Source organism: Rattus norvegicus, chromosome 8 (genome assembly GCF_036323735.1).
Source record: "Rattus norvegicus strain BN/NHsdMcwi chromosome 8, GRCr8, whole genome shotgun sequence".
NCBI classification, from domain to species: domain Eukaryota; kingdom Metazoa; phylum Chordata; class Mammalia; order Rodentia; family Muridae; genus Rattus; species Rattus norvegicus.
In genome coordinates, this window is record NC_086026.1 from 98305295 (window position 1) to 98317968 (window position 12674).

The window sequence follows — 12674 nt, forward strand, 5'->3', positions numbered from 1 at the left end:
TTAGAGTTAAAATACATAGTTATTAATACATGATGTATGCAAAACCTATACATAAGTAAAACATAATAATGCAATTTTAGATTGGACTGTTAGGGGCTGGGGATTTAGCTCAGTGGTAGAGCGCTTACCTAGGAAGCGCAAGGCCCTGGGTTCGATCCCCAGCTCCGAAAAAAAGAAAAAAAAAAAAAAAAAAAACCTAGATTGGACTGTTAAACCATTAAGTTGTCTAAACTAAAACATCACAGCCTATTCATTGGTGCTCGAAATCATGTTAAACAGAAGGTTATAATATGCTGTTGCTATTTATTCTTGTTCTGTGTCTTCTTGACTTCATCTAGAAGGGAGAGTATGAACAGTCGTCTACAGGAATGGAAAGCAAGCCTGTTAAAACAGTTGAGAGCACCACTACTTTCTGCAGATGAACCAGTTTAAGTCCCTACATGGTAGTTCACAGCTACCTGTAACTCAGTTTCACAGGATCAGACCACCTCTTCTGACCTCCCGATACCAGACAAACACACAACCCACATACATACAAGCAAGAAAAACGCTCTTTTACAGAAGAAGTTGAATCTGAGATCAATCACTAAAATTCTCTATTAGCTTTTCTTCAGTAAGATGGCTCTTTGTCTTCATTTATATTACTATTCCAACTTTTGATGGTTTGAGGGTGTTTTTTTGTTGTTGATGTTTGTTTCTTTAGGGGCTAGAGAAATGGCTCAGTGATTCAGAGCACCAACTTCTCTTCTAGATGACCCAAGGTTCTACTCCCAGCACCCACCTGGCAGCTCTCAATCCTCTGTTAACTCCAGTTCCAGGGGATCCGACACCCTCTTCTGGCCTCCACCGGCACCAGGCACACAAGTGGTACAGATTTACATGCAGGAAAAACACCCATACATGTAAAAAAAAAACTTTTTAAGCTACTTTTTTGCTACCTAGCAAAAGTGGTGTTATTTTTATACCTCAAGCACATGATTTTTTTAGTGTGTTGTGTATACATATATACAGTGGGCATGCAGTCTAGTTGATACTGGGTATCTTCCTTTATCAATTCTAATCTTTTCTTTTGAGACTAGATTTCTCAGTGAACCTGTATGGAGCTCATGGACTAGAAATAACTGGCAAATGAGCTAAATAGATTCATTGTTCCCATCCCCCAGGGCTTGAGTTACTCAAGTTTAACACCAAGCCTGCCTTTTACATGAGTGCTGGGGATCTGAATTTAAAATCTTCATGCTGGTATAGCAACACTGGGTCACAATGCTGTCATCCTAGCCCTAGAAAGATAATCTAAATTATTTCTATAGCCCTTCATTTCACCTCAACTGACGAAAGTAAACTTTTGACAGCTCAAAGATTGCCAGACTACCAATGAATGGCAGAGCTGTATCATATGCCCTCTTAAACAGAAGCATTCTTTTAAAGAGGGAAGCTAAGATAAAATATAATATATACTGTATATATTTATATAGAGTATATATTTACATATAAATATATGTGTAAAGAAACATACTTTCTTAATGTCAATCCTACACATTCAATTATATTCATTAGGACAGGGCAGAGACTCAAGCAATAGTGAACTCCAAAATATACTTATTTTTCTCCTTGCAGTCTTATTTAAAAATGGTGGTGAGCATACCAGATCTGAAAATCAGAAAGACAAGGTCTACAAAAGTTTTTTATTTCAACCAGTCGTGGTATTCTTGAGAGGTCGAGTCGGAATAAATTAGGAATACACAGCAAGTTCAAGGTTATGCTACAAAAGATCCTAAAGTTCTACTTTACAATTTTTCAGAGTATTAGGATAGGTATGCTATGCTATTAGGGTATGGTACTAAAGACTGCAGAAAGTTGTGGTGACAGAACTAACCACTTTCTAATTGGGTATGAGGCCACCTCCATGGAAAAGTATACGGGTCTAATACTGTACAACTTGATCAACTGCCTATGATTGGGGAGGTCATAGGCAGACCAAGAGGTGTTAACTACCTGCTAATATTTTGCTAATAGATATTTAATAAAACTGACTTCTAAACATTTACAGGTTTCTTAAATTTTGTTTTGTTCTTTTTTTTTTTCTTTTGATTATGTTGAGTACACACATCCAAAGAGGCCAGAAGATGGTATGGGATCCCCCAGAAGCCAGTTACAGGAGATGGTGAGCTCCTGCACCAGGTCCTGGGAACTAAATTGGGATCCTCCACAACAACATATTTGCTTGTGTTCAGTCATCTCTCCAGGCCCCCTAAACATGTATGTTTATACCCAAAAACAAGTGTTGCTCTCAACCTTGGGAATAGAAACACTTCTTATAGCAGAGGATGACACATAATGCAGAGGACTCCTAACTGGTCAAACTGCTGAGAATAAGTGACTATCCACTGCTTGGTTCTAAATGGTTCATAGTATCCCCTCACCAAGGCTTGGGGGAAGTAGTAGAGAATTGGGAGATGAAAGACTGTCAGAGTGGGAAACTGGGAGGAGTGTTAGGAAGCATGGACTTCTGGAAATGGCATATCCTCTGCAGTCATAGACATATAAGATCTGAGGCTACCTGTACAAGACTGGGCCCTTTAACATGCCATCAAGGATGAGGGAGGACTCAGGAGATCCCACTCTTCCCTGAGGAGGATTTGAAAGTTAATAGCTGCTATACTGAAGAGAGAAGTCATTTTCTTCAGTGGTGTAACCACTAAGTTGTCCAGAAAATAACCTCCTACTCGTGTTTACCCTAAGTGGGGAGAAGGGAGTCAGTGAGAAAAAAGGGTATGAAACAGGGAATGGAAAGGGGGTGGGGAATAAATACAGTTATATCTTGTATACAGGTATTGTCAAAACTGAAAAATGACTATAAACATCCCCGATTTCAAAAATAAGACTAAATAAAAGCATAGTGGTGTATTCATTTAGTTCATAGGACTACTACAGCAGGTGGTTCTCTGAGTTCCAAGGCAGCCACAGCTACATAATAAGACTCAGTACCCAAAACAAAAACAAAAAACAAAAAAACCCTCAGAAAACTGTTTTAACCACAAATAACCTATTTTATTCTCTTTAAAATATTTCAGAAGGGTTGGGGTTTAGCTCAGTGGTAGAGCACTTGCCTAGCAAGCACAAGGCCCTGGGTTCGGTCCTCAGCTCCGAAAAAAAAAAAATTTTTTTTTTCAGGAGAAATCAACCTGAAGACTTTAAATTTGTTTAGATTCCATTAAAAAGCCAAATTTAACAAGCATCTGTCATAGTGAGTTGTCCTAAGAAATGATACAATCAGGTCTGTGGAAGAAGAGATAGGAAGATCTCAAGAAGTTATAACCCTGGCCTACCTATAACGTCAAGTAGGCCAGAGCTACAAACAAAAAAAGCAACACAGTCCTGAAGTTTAACTGATACCTGGATCTTAAACTTTTTTATAATTCTTAGTTACATCACTTCCCTTTCCCTCCCTGCAATTCCTCAGGTGTACACTCCCTTGCTTGCTCTCAAGTTAATAGCTTTTATTTCTTCAATTACTGCTGTTGCTATTGGGGTGTGTTTCTTTCCTACTGTATATTCCTATTGGGTTTCTCGCCACCACACCACAGGGGCCTCAATCATGACAGTCCTCATGCCTCAGTACAGAAATTCAGAGCTACTACACCCTGGCTCAATCTTTTTGATTCAAAGAATTAAAAGAAAAAAATTCTGTTAAATATTTCATAATTTTATACATTTTTAAATGTTAGGAAATTTAGGTTCTCACCAAACATCTGCTTGTTTTTAAATCAAACATTCCCGCTCACAAAAAAAATACTTTATGAGGCTGGGGATTTAGCTCAGTGGTAGAGCGCTTACCTAGGAAGCGCAAGGCCCTGGGTTCTGTCCCCAACTCCGAAAAAAAGAACCAAAAAAAAAAAAAAAAAACCTTTATGTTGCTACTTAGAATATATCATCCTGGTATCTTCTGTGAATTTTAACTGTACTGTCTTTTTATTTTAAGTGTATGGGTGTTTGGTCCACATACTTGTACACCACATGCATGCCTGGCGTCACCAGAAGGGGGCATCAAATCCCCAAGAACTAGAGTTTCAGATGGTTTTGAGTTGCCCTGTGGGTACTCAAGAGTTGAGTGTGGGGCCTCGGGAAGAACAGCCAGTGTTTCTAAGAGCTGTCTTATTTATTTACTTATTTAAAATAAATGGGTGTTTTGTGAATTTGTGATGAAGGAAAAATGTGGTCTAAGAAAAATTCTCATATTCCTTTAATTTTACCCAGAGCTATCCAAAGCCAGAAGCACAAACTAGAAATTCCGTACCATCTACAGATTCTGAATCTTATCAAATACCCCTTCTATAATGCATATACACAGGAAAACACGGCACTTCAAAAACCACCAGATAAAACACATTAAGCAAAAACTGACATTAAGCCTAGAGAAAAAGGAGAAGAAAAAAACAAAAAACTTACCAGTTTAACAGCCTCTTGTGCTGCTTCTTTTGTACAAAAAGTGACAAAGGCATAACCTCTGTTGAGACCAGTAAGTGGATCCATCATTAAACGAAGATCCCATATAGGTCCAGCTTTCTCAAACAATGGAACAAGCTCATCTTCAAACAGATCTCTGGGGATCTTCCCCACAAATATCTGAAAATTAAATATGAATTCACAATCATGGACAATTCTTTAGAAACTAGAGCTGTATTTTTTTTTACTACAAATGGTGTAAGTTTAAGGTTCTTTACCTCAGTGCCAACAGAAGGCTGCTGACCTGAATAAACAGAATCTGGAGGTGGCCCCCCATACTTCCTCTGACCTGTAGTCACATCAAGAGTGTAGCCTGTTCTTTCCAAAAGTGCCTTTAAAAAGTTCAAAATGTTGTTAATGCTTCATTTAAAATACAGATTTTTAGTAATTAAGTCAATCCCATTCAAATATTACCAATCTTAGCAACATTGCTCCATACAAATGAGTAAGATCTGTTTTAGAATTCTCCCTTTTTACATAAAATATCCAATTAAAAAAAAACATTCTCCCTTTCATGTAACCTACAATCAAAATTTCAGAATCCTGTGCATATCATTGTTATTGGCCAATTAATTACTGAGCAATAAAAATTAAAATCGACCCACCAGCAACTTCTAAGATATATATATATATATTGAGTCTGCTAAGAGAAACCTCATTTAAAGCAGGCATGGCTTTAATCCCAGCACTCAATAAGCAGAGGCCATGGGATCTCTCTGAGTTCAAGGCCAGCCTGGTTTACAAAGACAGAGTTCCAGGACAGGGCTACACTGAGAAACTGGTCTCAAAACACAGACACATACCACATACACACTGGGGGGGCGGGGGGGGCGCACAAGTATACCTCATTAAAAATGCAACAATTTGATTACTATTGAACTCTGTATTTCTTACCCAATAAACTCTTAACCCACCCAAAGACACACAATACCATTTGTGGGCATTTTGTCACCTCCACCCCTTAAATCACGTCTATAAACTTGGAAGGCTATATGAAAAGCTTTTCTATTATTTGCTGTCAAAGTGTTGTGTACCACAAATAGCATGGCTCATTCAGAAGAAAAGCAGCCAAAATGATTTTGAAAAACAGTAAGAAACTACAATCATAGAACTTTTATCTCCCTCAACTTGTTAAAACTTATAACTCATTTTACTCAATTAGGGGTTTTTCTTCATCCGTTATTACAGGTAAAAGTGACAAAAAGGACATGTGTAACCTGTTTAGCCAAATAAGCCCAAAAGTCCGCTTCTGTATCAACGAGGAAAGTTCTCTAAGTAACAAAACTATTTTATTAACTAGTTAACAATTCAAAATAAGGACCATAAGATAAAACTTATCAAAATGTTAAGTCACCTCAATCTCCCAAAAATTTTTTTTTTACTCAAACAGCATTACATATGAAATTGTGGGAACGATGTATAGGATGCTTCCTTGATGTAATTTATCCCCCCCAAAAACCTGACTTATAAAAATATATCAATTTTAAAGGTATTCATAAACGTTTAACAAAGTTTCACAAAAAACTGTATGATCTAAATGGCTTTTTCATTACTCAAATTTACTCAAAGGTATAACTCTTATGAAGGAAGGGCTGGAGAAATGCCTCAGTGGTTAAAAGCATTGAGGCTCTAAGTTCAAATCCAAACACAACTCTTCAGAAATTAATAATTCCCCAATCGCACTGGCATAATTGCAATACAGACTATAAACCCCATTTTTATTGGGAACCTAAATTCAATTCGTTCACAATCCTTTGTAAAAACTCACACTGTTGACAAACAACATCATACTCCAATCTTGTCCACATGATCTAGGCTTCCTTTTCCAATAGAGGTATAATACCACACATTTATGCCCTTCTTAGCAACTGCTTTTCTTAAACCATAGCTCTTGCCTAAAGAAGTGGTACATTACTAAAATCTAAAAACTAATATAAACTATACTCTTTGAACTACACCTAACTCACCAAGAACACTACCTAAATGAGGCCATTTAATCTTCTAGGACCTTAAAAACAACCAACCTGCAACAAAAGAAACTTTCACTCCCAACCCATTGTCCTTGCTTACCAAACTTGGTTTTAGAAATAACTGTCCTTCATAACCCAATAAAAGAAACAATACTAAATTCTAAATTCATTGGGACCCTGCCCTCCTAAAGGGAAAAAAAAAGCAGCCAGCCAATCTGCTCCCAGTTTTGTTGATCAGTAATCTGTAAACATTTAGACTTAACCACCTCTTTAAATGTTTCTTACACTTTTGTAAGTGACAGCACACACAGGTTGGAACAGTAGTAGCCAGACAAACTGCAGTGATTTTCAAAAACCAAAAGTGGACACAGTCAATCTTTTTTTTCAAAGTGTACTCATTAGAAGACAATAACCTTAGAAATACACATGCGTGTGTGTGTGTGTGTGTGTGTGTGTGTGTGTGTGTGTGTGTGTGTGTGCGCGCGCGGCGCGCGCGCACTTCAGGAATAACCTTAGAAATATATGTACCCGGGCACACTTCAGGAACATTTGACAAAGCTCTTAAATAACTGGGAGGGTTGTAAAGCTGCAGAAAGTTTTAAAAGCATACCTTAATCTTCGCCTCATCTGGTCCTTTACTAGAGTCTGCTACTTTGGTCCCTTGTTTCTCTCTCTGCCTGTAAGTCTTCATGACTCCACATAAAAAGGCACTTTTGTTCTGTAAAGAAATTTCCAATTCATATTTAACATTAGTATGTTTATATCTAATAAATTTAAATGAACACATCAAAAATATTCATTTTTAATTCTTTCTACACTGACATTAAATTAACATACCTGAACATGAGAGAGATCACTGTCTTTGAACTGTTGAAGCACTGCCAATGCGCCGTCTTCATTGAACTCTTTTAAAGCTTCGATAGCTCTCTCATCTAAATCACTATGTGCAACTAGCCCTGGAGAAGAAAAAGTTTAGTGAGTTATCATCTTTTAAATTTTCTAAACTATTTCTTCAGAGTCCTGTATTTACCCATACAGGTACACATATGACAATGGTTCTACCTACCCTCCTTATCCTCCCCTCCTCTACATAATGAAACACCTACTTTAGCCATAAGTCCTCTCAACCACAGAAGGAGTCAACCTATTTTACATCCTGTTTTGTGTTCGAGTAGTCCTGAACACTCAATATTTCTACAGTAAATATATAAGCCTACAAATCCTAAAGTCAACCAACAAAACACCAAGCCTAACAACTGAACCTCTCCTCAATGTCAAGTACCACTAGAAAAAAGGAGCCACCACACCGAGAAAGACAAGAGAACTAGCCTAGAGTTACCAAGTTATTAAACAAGAATCATGCTATAAAAATACCTCAAAAAGTCACGTGGGCTGCTCTCAACATTCAGCAGCTGTTGCTACTATCATATACTTATCCATCAGGCCAGACAGCCTTCCCCTAGGGAGGTCTATCCCCTCATTTCATCCCTCCCTCTACACTCTACCTCAAACCTAAATTAACCAACTATCAGAACAAGGCCAAGCTCCAGTTCCCACGTTTATTGGAAACCACAAAAAGTTGCTATTTTAGCTCAAAGTCAGAAATCCAATAGAAAAATTTCATAATGTAATTTTGCAAGTGTTAGTTCTTACCTGCAACGTAAATTTCATCTAGTTTTTCAGCAACTTTCTGTGGTAAACCAGCATCAAGCAATGTCTGAAAATTTTCTGAATGGATAACTGCTGAAGTAGTATCCATGGGCTCTTCAGTACCATTTCCATTAACATGTTCTGTAGCCATGTTTCCAGAGATCTGTTCAAACGCAATAAGCAAAATTAAACTAGGATCTTCAAACAGAATAGAGGACAATGACAGTCCCAATCTTTACTTTCTCTTCCACTTGACTACAACCAGTCAGCCTGAGCCTCCCTTGAAAGAAACCTTAAAGTCACTATCGCCTGACAAGCCAGACTGTGGAGCCCGGGGTACAGAAGGACCGATTCACTATTTTCTTCCTGAGCACCACCCCTCACTTCACCTGCTAACTAACACTCACTGAGAAAAACCTTATTACAAATGAAGCCCAATCAGCACAGCGACCGGCCCAGCCTGCCACACGCAGCACTTCCAAAACGGAGAATAAGGTGTGTGAAGCAAGCAACGCTGGGCTTGTCTCTCTCCAAGGTAAACCAGAAAGTGCGCTTTTCCCGCCTGCCGCTTATAGATCAGTAACAACAGCCAGCGAAGAACAAAGCGCTCACACAAGCCACCTTCCCACCACCCAATTCCTCCACCCTTCACCCCCACACCCCAAAGCCCGCCCCCGACTCCGCACCCGGAGCGGCAGCAACGCCACTGCAGCCGCCAGGAGCCCATTAGAAACACGTGCTCTGCGCCTTCAAATGTCCTACAACTTCCTTCAACGGAAACCCACCGAGTACCAGGCCAAGACCGTCATGACCGCCTCCCAACATCAACCCGCAATCGGGGTCCGAGCCCCCCGAACACTGCAGCCGCACATCTCGCCCCTCAAAAGCGAGGCCGCGGCGGCGCCAGGCCACGGGCTCTCCCCGCCCCCCAGCGCCGCCGTCTCCGCCGTGACACATGGCTCTCCGCCCCGGGCGCTCCCGTGCGCCCGCGACCCCCAGCCTCCCGCACCCCTCGGTGCAGTGGCTGCGGCGCCGAGGCCGACAGCCCGCGCCGGGAGGGCGTTCCGCCGCCAAGCACACGCCCGCGGGAGCCGAGCACCGCCCAAGCCCGCCGGCCGGTCGCGGGACAGCACCCGCGCCTCTCCGCCCACTCCCGCGCCGCCGGCCACGACAGCACCAAGTCCGCCGCCGCTCGCGATCCGCTCGGGCCACGGGGCTGCCGAGGCGCCTCCTCCCGGAGCGCCGCAGACAAAGCCCAGACCCGGCAGCACATGGAGAGGAGGAAGTGGCGGCGCGACCGCGGCCTACTCTCTCGCAGCCCCGGCCAACGTGCTCTTCTCCCCCTTGGAATCCATTTTCCAGAAAAGCCGGTTTCTCCCCGCGCCGCCCTCCCCCAAGCACCCTCCAAAATGTCACGGAGCTCCCCCCTCCCCAACACCCGTGTGCCGGCCGTCGTTACCTCCCCGCGGGGCTGGGGCCGAGGAATCCTGTCCGACCGGGTCGGGTGGCGGGGAACGCGTGCTCGCTGCTCCCTGTGTCCGGCGCGAGTGGAGCTGTTGTAAAATGGCGGCCGAAGCTCACGCCGCTGGCAGCAAACCCGATCCAGTTCCACTCGCCTCCGAGCGCGCTCCCAGTGCGCGCGCGCGCCCCCGCGTGACCCCCCTTCCCTCCCCTCCCTGGCGCGTCCGCTTCTCTCACTCACTCCCTCAGCCCCTGCCCTCCTACAGCTCCTCCTTCTCCCCTTGCCACCTCTGCCGGCCGTGGGCCGCCCTGTCCTCTCGGTCTTCGTCCTTCCTTCCCTGCACCTCCTCCCCCAGCTTTCCCACTCCCGTCCGCGGCCGCTCAAGCACGAGTGGCCGCCCTTCTCCTCGCTGGCTCTCTGGCTCACGCCCTCCCTCGCTAGCTCTCTCGGCCCGTCCCCAGTCCCTGCCGAGTCGCTCTTTCTCTCTCCCGCGCTGACGTGACGACGCAGCCGACGCCTCAGGACGCGCGCCCGTGGGCCCCGCCTCTCGCCCCGCCCCTAGGTGCTGGTAGGGGGGGGAGAGACCCCGCCCTTCCGCCGCGGCGACCGTGAGGGGCCGAGTGAATGGGAGACCCGCCCTCTGTGCGGACACTCCCTCGCGCTCCGCGGGCGGGGCTGCCGGCTGGCTGTGTGTCCCACTCCTTCTTTGTCAGGAGACAAGCATCTCCCCACCCCGTCCTCCCCGCCCCCACCTCCCCACGGCGAGTCGGGGCTCCGAGGGTGCCCGGCGCTGGCTGACCGCTCTGCCCAGGCTGCCACCGCCGCCCCGCGCCCTGGGCGCTCGAGAAGCTGCAGGCGCACGTGTCCCCCGGGGCGGGGCGAGGCGAGGCAGACAATGGGGCTGCGGGGGAGGGGAGCTGCACGGGGGATGGCGGAACTCGGGGCCACCGGGTGGCGGGGCTCGAGTTCGGGAGTCACCCCGGGGAGCCCCGGCTTCCGCCGCTGGACAATGGGGCATCCCGCGGCCCGGCGCGCGCCGTCCTCGGCTTCCACGAATACCCTGGGCAAAGGGAGGGGCGCCGCGGGTTCGCGAGGAAATCCCAGTTCCTCCCACCCGGGGATGACACCGAGGCCAGATTTGGAAGCTTAACCGGCCCGGTGGTGTTGGATTGTGCAATATTCCGTTTCTGTCCCTGGCCTTTTAAGCGGTTAAGTGCTCCTCCTGGCACACTTTGAACAACTTGAAGCAGCAGAAAGCTGCGTGATTAGGACAACTATGAGGAAAATGTGTTTCTTTTCAAGCATCTTGGCAATTAAATGTTCTGTGAAGTGACATTTCCTTTGTAACCATTTACTAGGGACAAGAAAGACAAGACAAAGGCGTTTGTGTCTCAGGCGATATGGATACTAATTTTATGCAGAGCAGCTGTAATGTAAAATAACATCCTGTTTGCAAAAAAGAATACATACATATACATACATATATATACATACATATATTGAGAAAGCTACTGTTTCTAAAAAATCTAACATAGATTTATGCTGTAATAACAAGCCAGTAGTCCAAGGAAAGTTAAATAAACAGTACAAAGTGCCTAAATACATAAAATAGGGCTTTTTTTTTTCTGTTGACAAGTGGACCAAATAGGAAATATTTCTGAAGTACTGTCTACCCAAAATCTGTTTAATACGGCTCTGGCTATCCACCACCTAAATCCCTTACTACGAAACATATCCCTGCTATGGTATTTGATTAATTCAGCAAAATATTGTAGTTTGTACCCCAAAAGTCTGGATAATGATATCAATGAAAAACAACCAAAATGGTAATAGACGGTAGATTAAACAAGGGGAAAACTTTGACACAGTTCTTATTTAATGATCCCTGAATACAAGAGCTCCTTTAAAAGTGCTGCTCCCTAGGCAATGTCAAGAATTTTCCAATTGAAACCTCTCCTCTTCATCTCTGACCTAAATTCCTTTCATGTTTTGGACCTTTTTTTTTCCTTGCATGTTTTAAAAGATTTAATTATCTAAGTGTGTGTGTGTGTGTGTGTGTGTGTGTGTGTGTGTGTGTGTGTGTGTGTGTGAGAGAGAGAGAGAGAGAGCATGTGAGTATGAACATGGGAGTGAAGATGCCCACAGAGGCAATGGGTCCCACTGGAGCTAGAGTTACAAGCAGTTAGGAACCTCTGGACTTGGATGCTAGAAACCAAATTTGGGTCCTCTACAAGAGCAGTAAATCCCCCTCAACTGCTGAGGCACCTCTCCAGCCCCTGTACTTTTTTTTTTTTTTTTTTAAGGATTTCTGATACTTCTACATATGGAAAGAAAGAGATCCTTCCTTTAGCCTATAATCCCAGCAGGAGGAAGAGGCTAACCACAAGTTCAAGGACAGCACGCTGTGTGAAGAACAAAACAGCAACATCCTCAGAGTTGGTTACTCTTGACACACAATCATCCATTAGCACCCAACAGTAGTTGTAAAAGGAGTCACCTAGAACATCACGTTCTCCTGCTGACCTAACTCCTGCTATGAGTTAACCAAATCCTGTCTGCTATCTCCTCTCCCAAAGTTCCCTATCTGCTTGCAACTGCAAAAAGCCATCACCCTTTAGCCTGTACACTAAAAATAGACCGACCTGATTCATCCACTCTTGAAGTTCTGATCCATTCAAGGCCAGTCGAAATCTGCATGTGTGGGGATGTGTCTCCTGAAGAAAAGGTGTGCACCTCTTACAGAAAAGATCCTAAGAAGCATTTGTAGTTCTGTGGATGATCCCGCTTGACCTCCAACATACCCTCCCCCAAAGAAATTAGACTTTGATTAGGAGAAGATCCTAGACTGTCTGTATCTGCCTTTCCCTACCCCCTCACAATCCCACGGAGCTCTGCAGGCCTGAGATGAACTTGACTTTCTCTGAGCCTCCCTCCACCTCCTAAGTGTTGGGACTGATCTTTAAGCTTCCCGTATTAAAAAGAATTATTTACTTATTGTATATGAGTACACTGTAACTGTTGTCAGACACACTAGAAGAGGGTATCAGGTCTCATTACAGATGGTTGTGAGCCACCATGTAGTTGCT

At 43.9% G+C, this 12674-nt stretch overlaps 1 protein-coding gene across 11 annotated transcripts in view; it reads right to left on the reverse strand.

The window, feature by feature from the left end:
* Positions 1-10118, reverse strand: part of Syncrip (synaptotagmin binding, cytoplasmic RNA interacting protein) — a 33055-nt gene extending 22937 nt beyond the window's left edge. For 3 of the 11 annotated variants that reach the window (NM_001395650.1, NM_001395649.1, NM_001395651.1), the window contains exons 1-6: positions 9586-10092; positions 8130-8289; positions 7314-7432; positions 7087-7194; positions 4725-4838; positions 4450-4626 (exon numbers count right to left, since the gene is read on the reverse strand). In NM_001395650.1, coding sequence (NP_001382579.1) covers positions 4450-4626; positions 4725-4838; positions 7087-7194; positions 7314-7432; positions 8130-8277 — 666 coding nt within the window. In that variant the 5' untranslated portion in view covers positions 8278-8289; positions 9586-10092. The other 8 variants (XM_063265796.1, XM_063265795.1, XM_006243514.4 and 5 more) reach the window with 7 other exon arrangements.
* Between the last annotated feature and the right edge of the window lie 2556 nt (positions 10119-12674).